Genomic DNA, 23,756 nt, shown 5'->3' with positions numbered 1-23,756 from the left:
CCCCCATCATCGGAAAAACACACGAGAATGATTAAGACCAAATGTCTTGCCACAGTGTGACGGTGTGGGGGAGCTCCAGTAGAGATTCCCAGACAGAGCAGGCGAGGAGCTGGGGAGTCTGCCTCCTCCTGAGACACGGATTCAGAGAGGCTTGGTGCTCCTGGGGTCACAGAGCACAACAGCAGTGGCCCAGCTGGGACTGGGACCAGCGCTGGCCCCTGCTCCCCGTCCCTTGTAAGGGCTTGCTCTTGCCGCAGTAGAAAGCCCTGGGAAGCCATTCCTCAGAGCAGGGGTCCCTGGAGCCACAGAACAGAATGTGAGTGGAGAAGGGGACAAGCCCCTTCCAGGAGCAGCACTCATGAGCAGACTGTAAAATGGTCAAGTCCAAGGTTCATGGCCAGAGGTGAGGGCCGGAGCCTGTTCAGGTCACTTCCTGGCCTTCTCCAGCCTCTGCACCCCTCACCAGGGCCCAGGACACACTTCAAAACACCTCGTGCCCATCTGCTCCCTGGTGTATTCACCACAGTCTGATTCCGTGGAACGAGGTGTGGCAGGCAGGGAGGGGCTGGTGTGGCAGGTACTGGGTGGCAGGACCACGTGTCAACAGAGCAAGAGCCCAGCACCTGGGACTGGCAGTGAGGAAGGAGCCAGCCCAGCCCCGTTCCTGAGCACGGAGAAGGTGAAAGAAAGGGCCATCAAGGGTGGGTCTGACCTGCCTGTTCCTGCCCCCAACCCTGGTACAGACGGACTTGACAGGTGAAGCCGGAGGGGCCAGGGATGTGTCCGTGGGGTTCACTCCAGGGGTAGGCCCTGCTGGTGACAAGATGGGCCTTGCTTCTTAAGGGGGTGTGGCTCAATCCCTGTGAAATGCAGGGGTCTGGAAAGGGCGGGGTCGGGGGCCTGAGCAGGGGCCATGAAGTAAGGGGTAGGACTAGCACCCCCTGGGCCTCTGCCAGGCTGTACCCGGTGCCCAAAAAACCTTCACACCACCTGTTACCAGCACACACCTCCTCTAGAAGCCTGCCTCTGCTTTGACTCCCTTGAGCCTTCCTGTCCCCATGGACCCCTCTCTCCCTGCAGACCTCCTAGAGGAGCAGACTGAAAAGATGCTCTCTAACCGTGGCAAGGGGGAGTTCCCCCAAGCCAAGAGGAAGCCAAGCTGCACTTGGAAACAGTAGATGCCTGTTTATTACGACAATAATAATAATAATAATAATGTTATGCAAACTGTTAGAATAAAAAAATACCTTTTCTGAGAGGGAGGGGTCCCCAGCCTGCCAGTGGTGGGATCCCCGGTTAGCACCATTAGGGCCTGAGGGGCGGGGCTCCGCCACAGCCCACGCTGGGCGCTGAGGTCCGTGCGTCAGTCTGTCTGTGCATCCTGGCCGCTGGGGGCCGGGGCGCGGGTCAGCGGCGGGCGACCCTCTGGTGGCCGCGGGAGGGGACACCGGGCGGGGGACAGGAGCGGCAGCACTGGGCGCGGACGGTGGGCAGCTGGCAGCGGCCCAGCAGGCGCAGCGTCTCACAGAAACCGAAGGACAGGCGATCGCGCTCGCAGCCTAGGGGCGCAGGGGGGCGGGTCAGGACCTGCAGGCTGGGCACCCCGGACGCCCCCCTGCCCGTGCCAGGGGGGAGGAGCTTCCCTGAGATTTTACCTGGGCCATCTCCCTATCCCCAAAGACCTTAAGGAGACCTGCAGCCACCCCCAGAGCGTCAGCCTGCTGTTTCTGGAAGGGCTCCCCTCGGCCTGAGGAGTAGATCTCCAGCGGCTCCCTGTCCCTCCTGCCCTTGGCCTGGACCCACCACCCTAGGACTGGGGAACTGGGCTTGCTGGGCTCGGATGTCCAGAGGAAGACCCTGAGACCCCAGCCCTGACTCCTCAGGGGCTCGTGGGAAGCCAAGGAGCCTGCCACCCTTTCCGTCTCTGTGGACCCTGAGTGACCCCAAGGGCCTGGCACACAACTCAAGTCCCAGGGGCCTCCTGCCAGCCTACAGTGGCCTCTGCCCCCCACCCCTACCCTCTATCCAAAGGCCCCTATCCTGCCAGACCTCCCTGCCCCCTGGGCTGTACCCAGCCTCAGCCTCCAGGTCGCACACCGGAAGAGTCCCGTCAGCCAGGCCAGTCACTGAGGCCCCAGGAGAGGAGGTGTGACCTGGGCCGTCAGGCCATCAGCAGAGCCCAGGCCTCCTGAGGAGGGACAGATGGAGGCTGCCTGTCCGAGGCTGAGGCTTGGCCGGCCCTCCTGCCCCATGCTTATCAGAGCTATTTAGGGAAGCAGCTTGCTTCCAGCCTCCTGGCCTCGTTCCCGCTGCCGGTGACAGCCTCCAGCTGCCGCCCGGCCCTGCTCACTTCAGCAGACATCCCGTGGGAGGAGAAGCAAGAAGGCAACTGGCAGCCCTGGCCCTGGGACATCCCCGGGGCCCAGCTGAGGGCACAAGGCAGCAGGCTGGATCCCCCACCCTGGCTCTGGGCAGCGGCTCTAACCTACACATCCGCCAACCTGCGTCCTGTTCCCACCGTTGAGACCTCAGGCAAGTTTCTGAACTTCTCAGGGGGCCCCAGTCCCCTCCTCTGCCAGTAACCCCCACCTCCACAGGCAAACGGATGTGGCCCTGCTATGTCAGCTGCCTCACAGGGTGTGATGACCGCACACCCTGGAGTTTCCAGACTTTTCAGACGTCCTGCCGACAAGTCATCAAAACATCCTGGGGACTCCAGGGGCTCAGCATCCTGGTCACTTCGTTGCCCTCCCCCCTTAAACGGCTCACTTGGGTGCTAACAGCTACCTTAGGGCTGTGTGCAGGCCGTGGGGCGGTGCTTGCTGGATGAATGCGGAGGGCAGGGCACTCGGGGCGGGTGGGATTTCTGCTGGGCCTCGAGGTAATGGGGCAACAAGGCCTTCCCTGCCAGTGGCAGGGGCAGCAAGGCATGGCCCTGGCTAGGCTGGGCCTGCCCAAGGGCTGCCAAGGAGCCAGTTGCTGGTACAGAAGGCAGCTTGGGCCAGGTACCCTGGCAGCTGAGGGCCAAGTCTGTCCTGGGGAGGGGGCTCTGTCCCCTGATCAGGGGCCAGACATTTGACGGTAGAGGAGCTGCTAGGTTCCCGACAGGGGCAGTTCCAGGCGCTCCTGTAGATCTTGTGGTGAGGGATGACGGTGTCCACGAGGGAGAGGAAGAAGCCAGCCTTCCCTGAGCACCTCCTGGGCTCTTCAGCCCAAGACATCACTTGGGGGAGGGGAGTTGTCTGCCCCTTTATGCATAAGACAGGGAAGGGAGCGCCAGGCCACACAGCTGGTGAGAGGAGGCCAGGTGTGACCACAGGGCCACCGTTTCCTGTGCTCAGCACTGCAGGGGGTGGCTGGGCTGCAGGAAGGAAGTGTGTGTGCGCCCAAGTGTGTATATGTGTGTGTCTCTGGCTCAGGCTCTTTCTCCAGGAGGACCCAGCTGGCCAGGAAGCCACCAGCTGCTGGGAGCAGGACCCTAGGAGGGAGGTCCTTTCCCAGGGTCACACAGCTTGCTCTGGGCAGTCTTCCTCTGGCCAGAGCTGGGGAGGGGGCTTCCCCCAGGCCTGGGCCCCACAGCCTCAGGGACATCCCTAGCCTCACTCCAGGAAGAGGGGGTAACTGAGACCCAGATGGAAAAGGAGCTCGCCTGGGGGCCAGGCTGCTGCTTCCACTCCTCCCTGAGCTAGACAGAGCTGCCTGCAGGGAGGGAGGCCCCTTGCTCTGACCCCAGCACTGCCCCAGCCTCTGCGTGGCACCCCCCTCCGTCAGCCTGTGCTTTGGGGGGACAGCTCCATGAGTCCCATCTCCCCACCGTCCACCCCGTCCCCAGCCCCAGCAGAGAGCCGCGTGGGGCACTCACGTGGCGGCTCGGTGAGCTCACAGTCCCGGGTGCCGCATGGCCGCGAGCTCTCAGGCCAGGCCTCGTGGCCGCACAGATCGCTGTCTTCCTCGGGCAGCCCGGTCTGGGTGTTGACGCACTTGACCAGGCGCCGCTGAACACCGCCGCCACAGGGAGCTGAGCACTGCGGGGAGCGGGGGCGGGGGGTGAGCATCCCCTGGGCCAGCCCTGCAGGGGGGCATCCCAGGCCATCCCCAGGGCAGTGGCTGCCTTCGCCAGGAAGCCTGGCTCCTGGTTCCCAGCCCCAACCCTCTGGCCTCCTCAGAGGGTCCGGTGTGTCCCCAGAGGCCACCAGTGTTCACTTGCAGGAACGGGGCAGGGGGGTGGTGGTGGGGGAAGCTGTCGGCCCCTCACATGGGATGGGACATGCCCCGGGGCTGGGGGAACTGCATGGGTAGTGGAAGGGAGGGAGACAAAGCTTCTCAGGAAGGGCCCACCGTCCCCAGTCAGGCTCTGTTCCTGTCAGTCGGGGTCTGACATTTTTAAAAGGCCCTAGAATTAAATCTGTGCCAAGATTGTGCCAGGCCCTGTGCTAAGCGCCTCACCGTGTGACTTCATCTAATCCTTACAACCCCATTTTACAGATGAGACAACAGAGGCCCAGCAAGGTGAAGCAACCTTCCCAGGGTCCCTCGGCAGGTCCCCCAGTGGGACAAGGACTGAGATTCCCAAACCTGCGAGCTCCAAACAGGCCTGGCAGGAAGGGTCCTGCTCAGCTGAGGCATCAGTGGCCATTCCCCTACCCCCTCCACCCGTCTGGCCTTTGTTTGGTCTCCTAAGCAGCCCCGTGTCCGTCACTCCTGCCCCAGGACTTTGCATGTGCTGCTCCCTGCGTGCTTCCCCTCGACAGCACAGACCCCGCTGGTCTTCCTCTACGATCCCCTCCTCAGAAGGCCTTGCCTGACGTCACAACGCACATCCGTTCGTTTTTGGTTTGTCTCCCTGGTGGGCCGTGAGTTCCAGTGGGGCATGGACCTTGTCAGGCTACCACTGCCATCTGCAGAGGCCACAGGGACCCTGGCATGCAGGACGCACTCAACAACTCTTTACGTGAAAAAGGTCTGATGGATGCCTGCTGACACAGGGCCTCCTGTCCACAGGCCCTCTCCCCGCCCTGAAACCCCGCACTTGCTCACCTGGCCCCAGGGCCCCACCACCCACTGCGTGCAGGGGTGGGTGTTGCAGGACCGCGTGCTGTTGGGTCTCAGCGCCTCCTCACAGAGGCCTGGCTCCGGGCAGGTCACAAGACGCTGCTGCTCACCACCGCCGCAGGCCTCGGAGCACTGGGAGGGCAGGGGAAGGGTCTGCGGGCTGCCAGCATCCAAGGACACCCCCACTCACTCCCATCCCCAGATCTCTGAGCCTCACCTCCCTCCAGGAAGAGGTGTACCAGCTGAGGCAGGGTTGGGCCCCACAGGGCCGGCGGGCGGGCGGCTTGGTGGGCCCCGGTTGGCAGTGGAAAGGCCGCAGTGGCTGGAGGTCCCGTGTGTCCACACACTGCACGTCCCGTGTGGAGGAGCCCCCGCCGCAGCTGCGGGAGCACTGGAGGCCGAGGGTCCCGTGTGTGCACACACAGAACCCAGCGGGGGTGGGGGTGAGCATCGGACTCCCCTCCCACACCACCCCCACTGCCAGGGCAGGTCCCTTAAGAGTCCCAGGGAGAGGCCATGGCTGACCAGCCTCGGGCAGAGGGTGATGTGGCCAGGGGCTGCCCCAGGGTGGGACAGATGGATAAAGAGAGGAACAGAGGAGAAAATGAAATCCCGAGGGTTATAGAAAGTACAGAGAAAAGGATACAGGCAGTAAGAGAAGGGGCCTGGGGCAGGCTGACCCCCACACAGATGGGGCATCCCGGAGACCAGAAATTAAAGTGCAAAGCTGTGCACACGGACCCTGGCCCGCCGATCGGTGGTGGCTGTGGCTGATCCCAAACACAGGCCACGGGCTCTAGGGCTATGCCCCATGCCCTGAAGCTGCCAGCCGCCTCCCTCACATACCTTACTCCAGTTGCCCATGTGCCAGGCAGCACAGGGCCGCAGGTGGCAGCGGCGGGCGGGCTGGGGTCGGCCAGCGGGGGCGCAGTCCTCCTCCCGGCCGGAGCTGCAGCGCACGAGTCTCCAGACAGCCCCCAGGCCACAGGTGGTGGAGCACTGGGGGCAGGGGACCCAGTGGCCATGAGGGTGGGCAGATCCCCATGCCCGCCAGCTCCCCAGCCAGGCGAGAGGGACCAGACACTGCCTCAGTTTCCTCATCTGAAAATGGGCTCCTCCACCCACCTCCCAAGGGGGCCAAGAAGATGAAAAGTCAGATCCCCTGGCAGCCAACTGTTCCTGCTCACACATGTAGGGTGGCCCAGCTGTCCTGCTAAGGCTCGCTGCTTCCCTAAGTCACTTGGAGAAGGAAGTCTGGGCGCTTCAGCCTCAGCCCATCCCTCCCATACCAAAACTAGGGATCTGAGCAGAAGCAGCTCACTTCCCCTCCAGTGATAATCTGGGGAGGGTGGAATGGGGCGGTACACACAGGCCAGCTTATTCCCATGCAGCTGAGACCCTCACAGGCCCCTGACAAAGCAGGGGGAGCCACTGAGGGGACAGCCAGGTGGCAAGGAACCAAGCTGCTCCTGGAGGAGCCAGGCTGAGCCTCGGCAAACCGTGGTGGGCCGCTCTGGGCCTGGGGAGTATGAGAGGAAGCTTCCCCACCAACACAACTATTGGGGGTGAGCTCCTTGTCCCTGGGGCATGAAAGCCAGAATATGAGAGAGCTGCTCCCCCTGGCTGCCCCTCACTTGTGCCTGGCCCTGCCCTCCCAGCAGCCCCCGTGCTACTCAGGAATGAGCCTCTAGGGGCCCCAGGCCCCCTCAGCCCACTGTATTGCTCAAAAGGGAAACTGAGGCCCCGTGGGGCAGACCGGCCCCAGAGGCACATGGTGGGCAGTGTGACTGAGACAGGGCAATGCTCCTCCTACCCACAGAGGCTCCACCCACCACAGGCTGTCAGTTCTTGAGCCCTCACTCCCCAGAAGGCAGGACAGACACGGCTCTGCCTACTTTCAGTGAGGACACCACCCACCCGACACACACACCGGCCTGCCCTGACCCCAGCAGCACTTGCCTGGCTCCAGTTCCCCACTTCCCAGCTGGCATTCCTGGCAGGCAGCAGGTCCACAGGGAACCCCTCCTCGACCGGGCTGGGGTCCAGAGGCCCAGGGGCTCTGCTGCTGTTGGCTGGACTATCCTGAGCTGGTGTGGACAGCAGCCCAGGGCTTGGGGGCATCTTGGAGCTGGGGGGCTCAGGCTGGCCCAAGGGGCCCAGGCTCTGGGGAGTCACCCAAGGCATGTGCCCCAGGCCAGTGGGGGCCATGAGAAGGAAGGTTCCTGGCATCGCCAAGGTCTGCAGGTTCTGCAGAGTCGGTCCTGGGGTTGAGAAGGTGGCAGTCCCCAGCTCCAGGGGGCTGTCCGTACCCTGAGTGTCTGGCAGGGCAGTGGTGGGAGGAGGAAGTGGAGGGGCACCTCCCATGGTGGGCCACAGCTCACTGTCCAGAGGCCCCAGGCTACCCTCAAGACCTGGCTCCCAGGCCGCCGTCCCACTCGTCCACAGCTCTACTGTGCGGGGACTAGGGGAGGAGTGGGTAGTGCCAGCGGAGGACAGAGAGGGTGACGTGGGGCTGGGCCTTTGGGGCGGGAGCGGGGCTCCACGGCCTAAGGCTTCCTCATCATCAGAAACCTCATTGGTCCTCTCCCACCGGGGAGCGGGCGGCAGGCTCTGGCTGTCCTCTGCTCCCAGGAACTGGTTCTGGCTCCCAGGGGCAGCAGGCGTCTCCATGCTGACGGAAGTGGGGGGCCAAGGCAAGCTGGGGAGCCCAAGGTCTGGAGCGCCAATGGGGGCATCTTCCTCAGGTAGGAAATTGACCAGGGAGTTCCCAGGGGTCTGCTCCGAGGGTGGGGGTGGGGATGGGCCAGCCTGGCTGGGCCAAGGGGCAGGGTACCCATCTCCCAGTGTCCCCTCATCCCGAGTCCCAGGAGGCTCTGTGGGAGGAACGGGGGTCCCCGTGGGGGGCTCAGCAGCAGTGCTCGGGGGTGGGGGTCTCCAATCCCCTGTGCCCACCGGCTCTGAGTCAGGGTCTTCGAAGGGCCCATAGGACAGGTCCTCGTGGAAGTTAATGAAATTGTAGTCGTAGTAGAAGTCGTCGACGAACACGGGCCCTGGCAGGCCCAGCTCATGGCCCTCCTCCTCGATGGCATTGCCCATGCCGGCTGGCTTGGGTGATGAAGGCAGTGGAGGGCGCGGGGCCAGGTGGCTGGGAATGAAGTCCACCTCATTGAAGAGCTCAGGGCTGAAGGAGCCACTGCCTGAGCCTTCAGGGCCCAGCGTGTCCAGGGCCTGGGGGCACGGTGGCAGGAGGCAGGCGGCCTCGCGTGCTGGCTGCTGGGCCTCGTCGCAGGGGACCCCAGTGTCGTTGATACAGAGGATGCTCCGGCGCTGAGTGCCTGGCCCGCACGTCACCGAGCACTAAAGGGAAGGCTGGGTGAGGGACTCAGGCCAGGAGGAGCCAGGGCCTTGCAAGGTACCCGGCCAGCTGCTCAGTGTCAGCGGATAGCGCCCTGGCCACTGGAGACCGTGGCTGTGACGTCCCAGGACATCCCAGCCTCTGAGGCTTGGGGATGGGGCCAGACCTGGGATGTCCCAGTCCCCCTCCCACCATGGTGCCCAGCAGTAGGGGTTCCCTGAACACTGTCTCTGCCTCCCTGTAGCCCAAGACCAGTGGCAGAGCTAACCCCACCCGTGCTGATGCTCACCTCAGACCAGTTCCCCACAGCCCAGGTGGCCGGACAGGGCACATCGCGGTTGCAGGGGGTTTCGGCAGGGGGCTGGGGCAGGTGCTCACAGGCAGGCGGCTCCAGGGCGCGCTGCTCATCCAGCCCCACGCTGCGGATGCAGAGCACGGCTCGGCGGGAGAGCCCTCCAGGCCCACAGGAGCTGGAGCACAGCTGCCACTCACCTGCCCACCACCTGGGGGCGTACAAGGGCAGATGAGCATGGGGCCGCCTGGCATTCTCAGGCACTCGGACTCAGGGTCAGGCCTAAGCCCAGGGGAGGAGTCCCTGGAGCTCCAAGCCTGAGATGGCACTCTGGTGCCCAAAGCCCAGCAACCGGGCACAGTCCCCTTTGCTCCTGCCGCCTTCACCCCTGGGAGACCTGGGCAAGCCCCAAGGCCTGTGTCCACATCCAGGGACCCAAGCATGAGTGACCAGGGATGTCCCTGGCTAGTGTTGGTTATTGAGGAGGAGCCCAGGCTGAGGTCAGGGGCAACCAGAGGCTGGGTCCAGCCTTGGGAGGTGGGGCCCAGAGCCCAGCTCCCTCTGCTCTTCCAGGGCCTCTGGTGAGGGACACCTGGAGTCAGGCGCCCGGCACGCTCACCGGGCAGGGCAGGGCTCCTCGCTGCACTTCCTCTGGCGGTCATCCGGCCGGTCCAGGGGGTCACAGTGCCTCTCGTCTACAGGCCCCGCCTGCCGCTCCGTGCAGTGCACACTCTGCCTCTGCATGCCTGGGAGGCCATGGGGGCTCAGCCTGGGCCTGGCACCCACGGCACTCCCTGCCCGAACCACCCTGCACCCAAAGACACAGCTGCACCCACCCTGCTCAGAACCCTTCCAGAACTGGGCCTCGCTGCCTCCATCAGGATGAAGGCAGGCCCCCACCGCCCCCTGCTCACTGCCTTCCTGGTGTTCACTCCCACCCCTGCAGAGGCAGCAGAGTGCGCAGGGTCAGTGGAGGATGGGGGGCGGTCTAGCCCTGCAGCTTCCTAACTGGGAAGCCTTGGGCAGCTCACTTGGCCTCTCTGAACCTCAGTGTCGTCATCTGTAAATGGGAGCAACGATAACACCTGCCTTGGTGAGACCACAACTAGCACTAAATCCAACCACAGCCTAGTGCAACCCTGTGTCTACACCCCGCCCCCCAGCAGGGTCAGTGCTCAGAAACAATAAAGAAGAAATCCATCAGTTCACGCGGCCAGGCACTCCCCTATGGCCCCACAGCCCCCCATTAGCTTTGTCACGGTTCCTGGCCTTCACTCCCTCTGTACTGCCTGCCTCTGGGCCTTTGCATGGCTGTGCTCCTCCCCCCAGTACACCTGTGAGGCCCAGTGACAGGACCAGCTCCAGAAGGCTCTGCCTCCCCCCTGTCCCTCTACAGCACAGAAGAGGGGCTCACCCCTTCCCTGAGCCTCCGGTCTCCCTGCCCCACCCCACCCTCTCCTTCCTGCCTAACAGAACACTGGGTTTGTTTAAGGTCACGATGCCAAACACTCCCCACTGTGGTTCCCTGGCAGCTGGGGGTCTGGGACAGTCGTGCCAGAGAGAAAAAGGCACAAGTCCCTCCCTTTGCCCCTTCTCCCTTCCACCTAGAGCTGGCAAGAAGTCTGGACCAAGGATGCCATCTTGTGATACACACAAGGGGAGGATGGGGCTGACAGGGGTCCCTAAAAACACGGCAGGCCATGCCACCAACCTGGACTGTGCACCCTGGGGCTTCTCACTGAGGAGACAAGTAAACCCTTACTGCTCCAGCCACCCCTCATCAGGATCCTGCCACTTGCTGCTCAACACATTCCATTCTGTCCACGTGGGGAGCCACCAATTTGCTGGAAACCAGTTCCCCCGTGTCTGGTTCATCAAAGGTATTTGTTTTTGCACTTGTAAATTTAACACTTAAGTGAGAAAGGATGATTCTGATAGCTTCTGAAGGTTTCTCTCCAGCTTCAGTGCATCACTGTTCACCTTAAAATCCTAACGGCATTTCAAAGAATGTCCAAACGCCTCTCTCTCTGTCCCAGATCCTGATATGGAGACCCCTGTACACTGAGGGTGGGGGGATGGGCAGGGATACGGAAGGAACCACGGGGAGGGGAGAGTCAAGTTGTTACACCTTTTAGAAAGAGTTTAAAGAAATAAATAAATGTGGTGAATAATGCGGCCATCGGGTAAGAGGCTCAGAGTTGGGTGGGGAGATGCTTGCTGCGTCCTGGCCTCCCGTCCCTGTCCGACTCCATCCTCCCCCTCCCATCTCCTTTCTTTCCCTCCTCCCCCACCCTCCTCATGGGGAGGGGCAGCAGCCTAGACAAGTTAGGCTCCAGGCTCCCAGGACAGACAGGAGCACCCCATGGAGGAGGGGTCCCTGGGGAAGCTGGAGAAGGGGAGGAGCCCATCCTGAGGGGGATGCAGGTAAGGCTCCAGGAGGATGAAGTGGTCAAGTCCCAGGTGTGGGGGAGAAGTGCTCACACAGGACCTGTCAGAGCTGAGCAGCGAGAAGAGGGAGGGGCAGCTGGCGCCTCTCTGGGGGAGACACACGGGCTGGCCAAGTGCCGTGTGCCATGCCTGCCTCACCCTGGTTACTCTCCCAGTTACTGACCCATGAGACAGGACCACTGCTAGCCCCATTATACAGATGAGGAGACTGAGGCCAGAAGCAGCACTCCGAGCTCAGAGAGGCCCCGCAAACAAGTGATGAGCCAGAGGCTGAAGCTGGGCCTCACCGCCCAGAGACAAAGGCCCCGCTGGGCAGCGGCCGTGCCCACCCCTCTCCTCACCTGTGCCACAGGTGACTGTGCATTTGGACCAGGGTCCATAGCGCCAGGAGAACTCGGGCGGCTGGATGTGGTCGTGGCCGTCCGCCTCCCTGTGGATGATGTACTCGTAGCGCACCCCGGGGTTGCTCTCCTGGAACAGGAGCTGGGGCAGGCAGGCGGGAGCCCTGTGAGCACGAGATAGCCTCTCCTGCAACCCAGCCCTGACACCCATCCTAAAGGAGCCGACCTCAGCTACCTCCGGGACCTGGGGCTACCCCATGGGGCCGTTTCAGAGCCAGGCTCCGCGACTGCCCCAGGGCACACTCCTGCCACGGGGCTGGGTCCCACGCACTCCACCTCTGCCCCGCCCGGGCCTGGCCCCGGAAGGCGGTCACCTGGATCCAGACAGGCTCTTCGGTGGGGCCAGGGGACGTGAGGTTCTCCCAGTTGCCTGTGCGGGCATAGGTGAAGGTGGTGCCCGCCACCTCGTAGTCCCCGTTCCACTGGATGGTCCACCCGCCATTGAGGAAGTACTTATCCGGGTCCTCGCTGCGCAGGGCCAGGAAGTTGCCGGCCTCCGCCACCTCCACGATGCGGATCTCGCGGGCGCCCACCGGGATCAACCCCACGTCCACATACCCTGTCGGCCAGGGGTTGAGCACAGGTTGTGAAAAGAAGAGGGCTAGCTGTGGTCTGCCCTTGCAGCTCTCGCCACTTGCCCCACCCGCCGATGCCAAGGTTTCGTCGTTGAGATTCGGACTTCCCTACTTAGATCTGTTCTAGGCCACCACACTCGGAAGGGCTCCTGCAATCCTGCCCCCGTGCCGGATGGCCCCTCTCTGGGAAACCTCAGTCAGTCTATCACTGGGCTGGGCCTAACCCTATACCTAGGGCCAGCATGACCTTTCTAAAAAACCCAATTGACCTTTCTCCTGATAACGTCCTCCTCATGCCTATAAAGCCTGTTTTTGTTCTTTTGCTAAATAGTACCCATCATGTCTGGAGAAGGGAATGCCAACCCACTCCAGTATTCTTGCCTGGAGAATCCTCATGGACAGAGGAGCCTGGAGGGCTACAGTTCACAGGGTCGCAGAGTCAGACACGACTGGTTGACTAAGCACAGCACACAACACCCGTGCCTGGCATTATCCCAAGAAACCTACATGTGTAACAACCCTGTGTACCCCCAGGTACTACTGCTAGCCCCATTTTACAGATGAGGACACCGAGGCACAGAGACCTTACATAACTTGCCCCAGGGCTCTGCTGGGATGTGAATCAAGCTCTGAGGTCTGAGCTTTAGCCACCATGCTGGGCTGCATCTCTGGGGATGAAATCTAAGCTTCTTGGCCACGCATTCAAAGCCCCATGGCAGCCCTGCCTTCTGTACAGTCAGGTCCCCAGACAGCATACTCCTCCTTGCCTCCAGGCTTCGTTGGGCACAAGCTCTTTCCTGCACATGTAATGTTTTTCCTCATCTCCGCTGAGTCTTTCATGATTCAGCTCGACTTCTACTCCCCACAGGAAGTCTTCCCTGACCTCCCCAGGTCAGGACCTTCTTCCTCAGGGCTCTCATAGCCCCTCTGGGTCTCCCTCCACTGCAAGATGAGACTGTAAGCTCTTCACCTCCGTGTCTCCCTCACCCAGCATACAGTCGGCACTTAAACAGTGTATGCACAACAGGTCCTGGGGTGCAGGAGTAGAGCTGTGGGGTTGGTTCTCTGAAGCTTCATAAGGCCACTCATTTAATGCCCAGTCTGGAGTCCCTGGGGCAAGAGGACTCCCTGGGAGGGCAGGTCTCTGCATCTAGGCCTGGGGGCCCTGACTCCTGCCTGGATCCTGGACCCAGCAAGGCAGCGTGCCTGCTTCCCACCGCTAGCCTCGGTGGGGACCAAGGAGGACGCAGGCAGGGGCTCAAGGGAGACAAAGAAGGGCTACCAGGCCAAGAGCACCCCCCGCCTCTGCTACCAGTGGTCCCTCTCCATACCCAGGCCCTCAGCCTCCTCGAAGGTCCTGCTCACGGTGTGACAGGTGGAGCCGTTGCCGTGGCACACCCCGCAGCGGTCTTCGACGGCACCCGAGTCGATCTCGAAGTCACAGCCCACATTCTGTAACGCACAGGAGGGGAGGCCCCTGGTGCTGGGCCGCTGGCCGCAAGCCCTCTCTGGCCCCCACCCCAGGGGCTGCCAGGGTGGGGAGGAGAGTGCACGGGGCACGGAGCAGGGGCCCACCACTGTTGTGGCCTCCAGTCCCGAGTAAACCCGTCGACCTCTCTGAGCCTCAGTTTCCTCAGATGTGGAACAGGGGGAACCACCCACACCATGAAGATGTGCTGTGAGATCAAACGAGACAAGAGACAGGAAAAGCTGTGTAAACGGCCCCAGCAGGCGGGGCAGCGGGCATACAGGGGCTCCTGACCAGCATGGACAACAGTTTCCCCGAAATATGAATCAATGTTCTCTGCTGGTCCTGAGCCCTGGCCTCTACGCCCAGGAGCTTCCCCTGTCGGGAGCAGGGGAAAGAAAGTGCTGAGGACTCGGGCAGGGGAAGCCGCCGCCGCCGCTGCTGCTGCTAGAAATGTCTTTAAGTATTGTCAGCACACACTGATGCTTTCTCTGCCGGGCCGAGCCCCTGCACGGCAATCCCTGATAAGTGACCCCATTTAACCCTGTGACGTGGATTCTTGGACGGACAGTCCCCTTATCGCAGAGGAAACGTTTGCCTGGGGTCATTCAACCAGCGGGAGGTCGGGCCTCCGCCTGAGCTCTGGTTTCCGGGCTGGGGCCAGGCCAGCCCAGGCCAGATCTCAGAAGCCATGGCAGGCAGGCCGGGTGCAGTCGCAGAGGCTGAGGTTGATGGTGTGTGTGGTGGGTCCAGTCCCAGGAGGATTGGGGGGCGCTTTGCTTAGAGGTAATGGGAGACCCTCAAAAGGCTTCACTGGTAGAGCTGGGAAGCCCAGTGGCACAGCCTGGGGAGGGCGGCCAGAGGGAAGCAGGAGGAAGGCAGAGAGGGTCCTCTTCCTTGCTGGGCACACCTTGCAGATCCCATTGATGCAGAGGTCACGGCTGGCCTGGCCCTGGTAGCAGGGGGTGCCGTCCACCACAGCGTCCCGCAGCTTCTCAGCAAAGTATTCGTTCGAGGGCCGGCAGTGCAGCTCACAGGGGTTCACTGGGGCCCAAGCAGAGGAGCCGTGAGGGACAGGCAGGGCAGGGGTCACACCCGGAAGAGCATCAGTGGCGGGCGGGGGGCTCCACTGGGCTGGTAGTGTCTGCAAGGCTGCCCCCAGGAGCCAGGGAGTGAGCGGCAGCCCCGCAGATGGCACCTGTGTCACTGGGCAAGCCTTGGGCCCTCAGACCTCCACCCCCCAGACTTCAGTGTCCCCGCGGACGGCCGGACTCACCGTCATTGACCACAGGAACCCACGTATGCAGCTGGCCCTTGTAGAGCATGGCGTCAAAGTGGCTGCACTGGACTTGGCGGAAGGAGGGGCGGCCGGCGGGGCAGGCCTGCAGGCTGCACAGGCGGAAGCGCTTCCGCTCACCCACGCAGTATTTGCCCTTGTATTTGGGCCTGTGGGGCAGGGTGGGGGTGAGTGAGCACTGACAGCGGAGCCAACCGCACACCTGAATCCAGAAGCAGGCCCCTGGAGCAGGCAGCTTCTCCCACACCCCGATACCCGGAGATTCCCAGCTCCCACCTCCGCTCCCACTGCTCTGCCTACCAATCCCCCTTGCCCCCCTCGCCCCCACCTCGGCCCAGACTTGGTCTCCCTGTTTGAAAGAACCTCAGGGAAGGTGGTAGCACGAGGCCTGGGCTCTACCCTCAACCTGCTATGTGACCTTGGCAAAGTCTCCAGACCCCTCCGGGCCTCAGTTTCCTCATCTCTAAAATGGGACTGGGGTTGCCTCTGCAGAGGGTTACGGAGAAGCTGGGCTAAACTACAGACTTGACTGGCACTAGCTAGAGGGGCTACTCCAAATCTCCAGCCTGTGAGACCCAGCGTCCTAACAGCCCATATGTCAGCAGACATGATCTCGGTGGCAGCACCCCATCCAGGTCAAAAGGAAGCCCCCTTGGCCCTGGCCCAGCCCAGAGCCTGAACCCCCAACTCCACCCCATCTGCTTCCACCCTGCTCAGATCTAGAGACCCGGAGACAAGGCAGGGTATAAGCATGGAGCCCTAGAAGGCCCTGGCTCTGAATCCCATGATCCCCTCCCGAGGCAGCCTAGTGAAGGTGCCAGCACCCCCTCAGTCCACAGAAGGGCAGACCTCTGCATCTCTCTGAATCTTCACCTCACCCCTCTGAGACGGGGAAACGAGGCCCAGAGAGATGAAGCCACTCGCCCTGGGTCACACAGCACCCCTCCCAGGCTGACCAGTTCTCCCAGCTGTCCCCAGTCTCATCTTGGACCCACGTGCCCTCCAATGTCACTACACGGCTCTATTTACTGAGCAATTACTACAGACTAGCTGCAGAGCTTTAGTGCACTTATCCGTGATGACAACTCTACCGGATGGGCACTGCTGCTGCCCATCGTATACTTTCTCGGGAAACTGAGGCCCTGAGAAGGGGTGGAGAGGGCCGCTGCATGAGGAGAGGAGAGGGGATTTGAACTCTATCCATCCAAGGTTCAGGGTCTAAGCTCTGAGCCACTGTCTTCCCTGCCTCCCTCCCATCAGCTGCTGCTTTGTGGTGTGGCCGCTAATGAGTCGCTCCACTCTCCAAGCCTTGGTGTTCCCTTCTCTGCAATAGCGTCAGCAGTGGTGACTCAACTAGCCACCAGGGCACTCCTAGAAGTGACCCGAAGTGGCTCTGGACACTCTGGGCTTGGCCTCCATGGGGATACTTCTGAGAACGGGAGACTGGGACAGACTGAATCGCTGACTCTGCTCAGGGCACCCCACCCCACCTGCCCCAGGTGCCCCGCACTCACGCAGGCTGCGTGCACTGCCGCTCAGCGCTCTGCACGCCCATGCCACAGCTCCGCGAGCAGAGGGACCAGGCGCTCCAGCCAGACCAGCCACCGTCCACGGCCTCGGGCCGGAAGCCCACGGGAACACACTCCCCATTCAGACACCACTACCAAGACAGACAAATGCAGAGCAAGCCCACTCCAAGCTCCTCACCCTAGTGAGAACAAGGTGGGTGGAAGGCCTGGAAGGGCCCAGAGGGGAAGACCCCAAGGGCTGGGGGAGGCCCCCTTCCAGTCACCCAAGACAGGCCCCACGGTAGACTTGAACAAAGAATAAAACAGAGCCCACATGCTGACTCTCCGAGGTGGAGGCACCTTGGAGAATTGCTCAGTCAAGCTCTGTCCCAAAGCCTCCATTCTGCAGATGGGGACTCAGGCCAGAGAGGGCTGGGGGTCGGCGAAGAACACTGGTGAGTCTGTGAACCAAGGCCGAGCCCAGAGCATGGACGCAGCAGGTGTCTCACCTGCTCTGCAGCTGGACTGGGGCTCCCCTACCTTGCTCTCCCCACAGCTGGTACCGTCCACAGCTGCATCCAGCTTGGAGTGACAGGTGGTCCCCACGGAGCACCAGAGTGTGTGGCAGACATTCTACAAGAAGGAGCACAGAGGCCACACCCTCACCTCCTCCCCTACACCTCCATCTGCCCTACCCCCTCGCTGCGTCCTCAAGTGCCCTGGGAATCCCTCCTTGGGGCTGGCACATTCTGTAGGTGGAAGCCCCAGAGGTCCCTTCTTATCTCTCCCCAGACCATTGGATTTGTGGCTCAGCGCAGTCCCCAGATCACCCACAGCTCTCCAGCCACAGCCCCTCAACTGGAGACACCCTGTTAGAAGATGACATGCCCGTGGCCACCACTTCGGGCGATCTTCCCCAGGACCTGACAGTAGAGGTTTTATTTTATCTCTTACAATCCAGCTCCAGTAGGTAAGTATTAGTCGCTCAGTCATGTCCGACTCTTTGCGACCCTGTGGACAACAGCCCACCAGGCTCCTCTATCCCTGGAATTCTCCAGGCAAGAATACTGGATTGGGTTGCCGTTCCCTTCTCCAGGGGATCTTCCCCACCCAGGGGTTGAACCTGGGTCTCCTGCATTGTAGGCAGATTCTTTACCAACTGAGCCACCAGAAAATCCCAGTAGGTAAGGGGCTTGCCTGAAGTCCCACCATTGGCGAATGGCCCACCCAGAATGCAGACCTGGGTCTAGGGCCGCCCAACCCAAGGTCTTGCCCACAGGCCACTTTATGTCTCATGGGCATCATGTGTGGACCGAGCCTGGCTGGGAGGGGTCTGCAGGCTGCTGAGGGCTGCCCCCCGCTCCACTCACGTCCATGTCATCGCAGAAGGCAGAGTAGGCCCCGTACTGGAGGCGGCACTGGTGGCCCACATCGTAGAGGACGCCAGGCGGTATGGAAGGGAAGTCGATGACATCCTTGCTGGGAGAGTCATCCAGGCACAGGCCCCACCCACGGCTGCAGAGATGGGACAGAAGTGTGGGGTAAGGGGCTGCCTGTCCTCTGGGGCCCTAAAGGGGGCAGCCTGAGAGACCCATCAAGGAGGCCTCACCAGTACAGGAGGGCAGGAGAGGTGGGAAGGGGCTTAAAGCTTTAAACTGAACAGGAAAACTCCAGCCTCCTTACTCATCCAGCCTGTTTTTTGACATAACCTAGCATGAAAGGCTCCCAGTCTTTCCCATCTATCTCCAGGTCACTCCAGCTATTTAAATAACTCATCCCACCCCCCAGGGCTAGGCCTCTTCACAAACCGTCCCTTCTACTCCCAACAGTCTCCCCACTCCTCCACCGTGGGGCCTCCCCCTGCAAGATCCAGCCCAGAGGCCCTTCCCTCTGAAGTCTTCTGGAACACTAGGCCCACATGTGACCCTGCTCAGAGTGCCTCAGTCCCCTGCTCAGTCTAGGATCTGCAGAGCATCACATCACAGCTGATACGACAGCCCTCCACCCCAGGCTGGGACCAAGGGGATCTGTACGAGGACCAAGGCCTGCAGGCTGCCCCTACCTGGCTGCCCACCTGGGAGAGAGCCCAGGGGCAGCTCTGCCTGCCAGTCTCTGTCATTCCCTTATTTTCTCCTGTGCCCCTCCTGGTAGCAACAGGAGGAAAACAGGATCTATGGGACTTGGGGTCCCAGGCTAAACAGCTTGGGGGAGGCAGAAACCCCCTAGTCTTCCAGTCTGGGAGGCTGGAGGGTGGCTGGTGCCGGGTTAGGGAGCCAGGATGAGCAGAGGGTCCAGGTTAGGATGGAGGGAGGTGGGGGAAGAAGGGCGGAGCTGATAGATGCTGGGGTCTGGCCAGGTGGGAAGGAGGAGACACAACAGGCCACAGAGGGGCTGCAGAATATGGAGGGGTCGAGAAATAGGCCACCGTGCAGGCCTGAATGGGGAGAGGCTGGGGGGCAGTCAGTCCCCGGGATCCAGGAGTCCAGATTTCAGAGGAGCCACATTCCCTGGCTAGGGAATGTGGTCTCCCAAGGCCCCTGGCTGGTGGCAGGGCCCGGGCTCCACCCAGAGCCTCAGTGACTAGACTCCTGCTGAGGACCCTGGGGGCCCCTCTCCACCCAGAATCACCTGGACCCTTTGTGTTAGCTGGAAACAGACCGCCTAGGATGGACATGGGGCATACGAGCAGGTGTGGGACCCAGTCTTCTGCCCTAGATGACTGCAGGCCAGGCTGGCTCTGGGTCCTGAGCGGGAACTCTCTTATCTGCTCCTTACAACCCCCAAGCAGAAAACTCTACCACCACTGTTTCCTTACACATCCAGGGTCCATGGCAGTGCGCCATGTGCCCTGTGTCATGTGCGTGGGCAGCGACTGTCAGGATGTGATGCCAGCCAGGCTGCCAGCTGCCAGCCTGTGTGTCCACTGGCTGGGCTACCCTAAGTGAAAAGCCCCTCCCATCCCATCATGAGCCTGCCTCAAACACTTCATCTCAAATAGAAGTTCTAAACCACGGCAGCTGAGGTGTGGCAGGGAGCAAGGAGGTTTCTGATTGCTAGCCTCATCCTGGGGCTCCCTGAACCCACAACCTGGGGCCAAACACCAGCTGAGGGGGTGTAGCGGTAGGGGGGTGTGTGTGTGTGTGTCTGTGTGAGTCTGTGTAGGGTCAACCTGGCCCTGGGGCTCCTTTTCGTCTGGTAGGACACAATTTAAGATGTGACTGGGGGGTTCACCCACTCCGCTGATTCAGACCCAGCCAGGGGGCTCCTCTGACTGGGTCCAACATGCCTCAGCTCCACACAAGTAGGTCCTGGGGCACACCCAGCCATTCAGTTTTCCAGCCAGCACCCAGTGCTGATGTGCCGGGTATCAAGCTCCTGTGAGCCTGATGCTGGAAAGCCAGGCAGCAACAGCCTCTCAGGGCCATCTTATGGCTGGGGGGTTCTGGTCGGGGCCGGGGGTGTCTTTGTAGGACCCACACCAGAATCAGAGCCACATTCTGGCCCAGATGCTGACTAGGGAGTCAGAAACCCAAGTTCCACTCTGCCCAGTTTCAGATGCTGTGTGGCCTTGGGCCATCCCTCACCCTCTCTGAGCCTTCACAACCTCATCTACAAGAGGCTGAGGCAGCCTATGTGATCCCAAGCAACAGAGGTATAAATAGCAGCATCTACTTGGGAAAAGTTACACGGGCGGGTGGCCGGCAGCCGGCCCTTCCTTCCTCTGGTTGGCTCCCCGCCAGGCTCCCCAGGCTGCTGATACACGTCAGCCCTTCCCCTCTAATTATAGCAGGGCCGGGCAGCCCCACATGGGGTCAGAGCAGACAGTGAATGGCTCCAGTCGGAAGTGCCACTCCAACCTCAAGGACTGCAAGGAGCTACCCATCACCTGGGAGAGACCTGTGTGCCTCCTCCCCTCCCCGCTGCTGGGGGCTGGTTGGGGAGTCACCGGATGTTGGGGACAATACTTGATCAGGCCTGCCTCTCTCCCTGCGGAAACCCCGGCTGCAAAGACATGAGCAAGCAGGGCCTTCCCTCCCTGGCCCCAGGTCTAAATAGTAGCTCATGAAAAGAGAGGTCCCTTATGAAACCGCAGGGTCCTTTAAATTGACACTCAGCCCAGAAAGGCTCTTCGGGTTCTTCAGGTTGACCTCTTGGACTGGCCACTGAACAGTCTCGTTGAAACTTTCATCTAGTCTGACTACCACCTCCTGAAGATTCTCCGTCCCACCCACATTCCCCCACTGCCAGCCCTGGACCACGCACGCACCCACCTAGAGCATCCTTCTTCCTCATGATGCTCCCTTAGTCCTTAGAGAGCAGCTCTGGTGTGCCTTCTCAGAGAGGATGTCTTGCGTCTCTCCAGATTCCCACAGAACCCCACAGGGCTGCCCTCCTCAGGTGGTGAGGGGCTTGAAGACAGGGGCACTGCCTCCTCTACCACTTTCCCTTTAGCACAGTTTGAGACCAAGTGGGATTTGCTAACATCTGGGTCTGTGCGGCCCAATGAGCATCTATCTGCAGGAAGCAAAGGAATGTCGTGTCCAGTGGGGAATGGGGGTGGTCTCAGTGCTTCTGAGACACCGTCAAATCCTGGAAACACCGCCAGACCCCGCTTGGTGCCTTCCTTCTGCGAATCTTGCCCTTCCGGCCCCCATCCTGTCTAGGTGGAGCCTGTCCTGTCTTCCGTCCACCTCCAGCAAGGAGACTAAGGGCAGAAGGGCTGGGGGTCAGGTTGGTATGACACCATCCACCCCAGCACCCTCTCCTGCCTAGCCCTCTGGGATGGAGAGGGGAGAGTGCGGCCACCCTTGGGGAGAGGAACTTTCCCTCCCTCCCCAGCTCCCTTCATGGGCCACGTGTCTGTCTCTCTGCCAGCATTCTGTCCAGCGCTTCTTGGTGCCAAGGTTCTGGGAGGCCCTGGCTGGCTCAGGCTCTGGCCTTCTCCTCCCACCCTCGCCCCAGGCCCCAAAGCAAGTCCCTCACGCATTCCAGCAGCCAAATGAAGACAGAGATGCCTGTTTCTGTCTGTCCTGAAGCCAGCGTGCTGGGCAGCACCATGGGTGGGGACAGCTGGAAAAAGCCCTCAGGGTGCTGCAGGGGTGGCTGCTCTTCTGATTTCCCAGCCCTTCTCTCATTTTCAGCCCCGAAGTGGGGAGGTGACGGACCCTTGGGATCATTTTCTACCAGGCTCTCCCTGCCGGGCCACTTTCCTGCTTCAGCTCCTTATCACATCGCTTGTAGCAGTGCTAACAGTCACCAGGCACTGAATGCAAACCATGTGGCCAGCGCCGTGCTACACACGTCACATGCCTCCTCATTTAATCCTCAGAGCAACCCGGGACACAGTCCCATCATTATCCCCGGTCTTTAAGGCTTAAGGGTTAGTGTAACTTGTCTGCCAACATGGGTAGATGCCTGGGTCAGAGTCCAGGGTCTTAAACATCAAAGTCAACTCTTCCCTGCTTCTAGTCCCCCTCTCCACCCAATAATCCCTCTTCTATCAGAGGCCAGGGTCCTCGCTCTCATGTCCACAAAGAACCTGGTCATGTCCCTGCTTAAACCCCTGTGAATGGACTTCTAGAAAAACATGGCCCATTGAGCAGATATAGAGTTATTTCCATGCCCTTCCAGAACCCCACTAAGATGACAGGAAAGAAATAAACAAGGCATAAATCCACAAAGACAAGGGGCAAGGGAGAGGTGATGATGGCAGATGAAAAATGTTAGCAAAATTCTAGAAGCTGGAAAGCAGATGATCAAGTAGCAGCTGACTTACTACAGCACTGAATGCTGACAGCCAGTCATGCAGAGAGAGACCACCCAGAAGAGGGACACTGGAAACGCTCAGGAAACCTGAGGGACCCCTGGAGGCCTGGGTGCCAGGGAGACTGAAGACTAGAGCCTGGCTCAAAGTCTGTAAGACTTCATCAGACCCCAGATCCCCTTCCCAACCCTCTAGAGCAGGGCCATGGCCACCTCCCTGCCTGGCAGAGGACTGGGGTCACTCTCTGGAGAGGGTGATCCAGGAGACCTGGCCCAGGAACACTAGGCACGGTGGAAGACCCGAGGCAGAGGGGCCCACAGAGAAAAGAACAAGTGAAAGTCTGCACAAGAAAAGCTGAGATAATCACCAAGCTCCTTCCCCATCTGGGAGCCAGAAAGCTGTAGTCAGACTTACACCTTCCAGGAAAAGACTAGAGAATACCTCTCTGGAGTGAAATCACTCAGAAAAATGACCCTAGATACTGACGTTTGAATATACCCCAAAGAAACTGCTCCATCCCAACCAGTCCCTCAGCGGTGACTTGAAACAGTGCTGCCTAGTCCACAGACCTCCCGACTGGCGGCCCAACGCCTCCTTCCACGGAGGGAATACAGCCATGCCATCTCAAGAAAATCCTTCACGTGAAAGATAGGTTCTAAAAAATAACTCAAAGAAAAGACAGATATTTCAGGGAGTTAAAGAAAAAACTAAATAACAACTTCAACAAGGTAAGATATTATACCCATGAAACTAGAACCGGATAATAAAAAGGAATATTTAGCAAATAAGAAATTTCATGAAGTTAAAAGTACAATAGGAAAAACATTTTTTAATGTAATAGAAAGCTTGTAAGGCAAAGATAAGGATGTCTTTCAGAAAACAGAATGAGTCAAAAAAAGTTAAAAAGTGTAAAAAAAAAAAAAAAAAAGGAAAGGGAGAGAACAGCTGAATATTAAGGGTTCCAGAAGGAGAAAATGAGAGATGACTATCAAATAAATAAGACTATTTCCAAGAACTGCAGGACTTGAGTTTTTAGATTAAAAGGGCCTAGCAAGTGCCCCCCATCACCACCCCAAGGTAAATCAAGGCACATAATCGCAAAAGTTCAGATTACCAAGAGAAAGAAAGAGAGACACAGACCAAGAGGAAAAAAAGAGAGAGAGTATTCTCTATATTGAGAGAGAGATAAAGAAAATCCTAAAAGCTTCCAGACTTTTTTAAAAGGTCACATAAAAGGTTTGGGACTCAGACTGGTATGAGACTTGTCAACAGCAGTGTTGGAAGGTAGAAAACAAAGGAAAAATACCTTTGAAATTCTGAGGGAGAAAGCCTTTTAACTTGGAAGTTGCTATCAAAAGATCAATCAGGTATGAGGGAAGAAAAAAAAAAAAGCAAACATTTTAAGACAAGCAAATCTACACATCTCTTCTCAGAAGGCTACTTGAGGATATGCTCCACCAAAACAAAGAAGTAAACCCCTCTAAAAAAGGTAGCATGAGACCCAGGAAACAGGAAGATCTTGCACAATAATTTTAAGAGAGAAGTAGACATCATCCAGGTTAGATGAGAGCAGAAGGATAGAGGGATGTCGAGGGG

General features: G+C 60.0%; 1 protein-coding gene across 2 annotated transcripts in view; it reads right to left on the bottom strand.

Moving 5' to 3' along the window:
- Positions 1 to 1,165: 1,165 nt before the first annotated feature.
- ADAMTS7 (ADAM metallopeptidase with thrombospondin type 1 motif 7) overlaps positions 1,166 to 23,756 on the bottom strand; it is a 62,437-nt gene continuing 39,846 nt past the window's right edge. Inside the window, exons 9-24 of one of the 2 annotated variants that reach the window (XM_061394667.1) lie at positions 17,767 to 17,911; positions 16,937 to 17,029; positions 16,403 to 16,548; positions 14,868 to 15,037; positions 14,502 to 14,635; positions 13,455 to 13,575; positions 11,863 to 12,107; positions 11,489 to 11,630; positions 9,319 to 9,445; positions 8,697 to 8,910; positions 7,012 to 8,409; positions 5,899 to 6,051; positions 5,270 to 5,443; positions 5,038 to 5,184; positions 3,863 to 4,025; positions 1,166 to 1,559 (exon numbers count right to left, since the gene is read on the bottom strand). In XM_061394667.1, the coding sequence (XP_061250651.1) occupies positions 1,408 to 1,559; positions 3,863 to 4,025; positions 5,038 to 5,184; positions 5,270 to 5,443; positions 5,899 to 6,051; positions 7,012 to 8,409; positions 8,697 to 8,910; positions 9,319 to 9,445; positions 11,489 to 11,630; positions 11,863 to 12,107; positions 13,455 to 13,575; positions 14,502 to 14,635; positions 14,868 to 15,037; positions 16,403 to 16,548; positions 16,937 to 17,029; positions 17,767 to 17,911 (3,724 nt within the window). In that variant the 3' untranslated portion in view covers positions 1,166 to 1,407. The remainder of the gene's footprint in view (positions 1,560 to 3,862; positions 4,026 to 5,037; positions 5,185 to 5,269; positions 5,444 to 5,898; positions 6,052 to 7,011; positions 8,410 to 8,696; positions 8,911 to 9,318; positions 9,446 to 11,488; positions 11,631 to 11,862; positions 12,108 to 13,454; positions 13,576 to 14,501; positions 14,636 to 14,867; positions 15,038 to 16,402; positions 16,549 to 16,936; positions 17,030 to 17,766; positions 17,912 to 23,756) is intronic. The other variant, XM_061394668.1, reaches the window with a different exon arrangement.

The sequence above is a fragment of the Bos javanicus genome, chromosome 21, assembly GCF_032452875.1.
Source record: "Bos javanicus breed banteng chromosome 21, ARS-OSU_banteng_1.0, whole genome shotgun sequence".
Taxonomy (NCBI): domain Eukaryota; kingdom Metazoa; phylum Chordata; class Mammalia; order Artiodactyla; family Bovidae; genus Bos; species Bos javanicus.
This window is presented reverse-complemented; position numbering and strand designations above follow the sequence as displayed.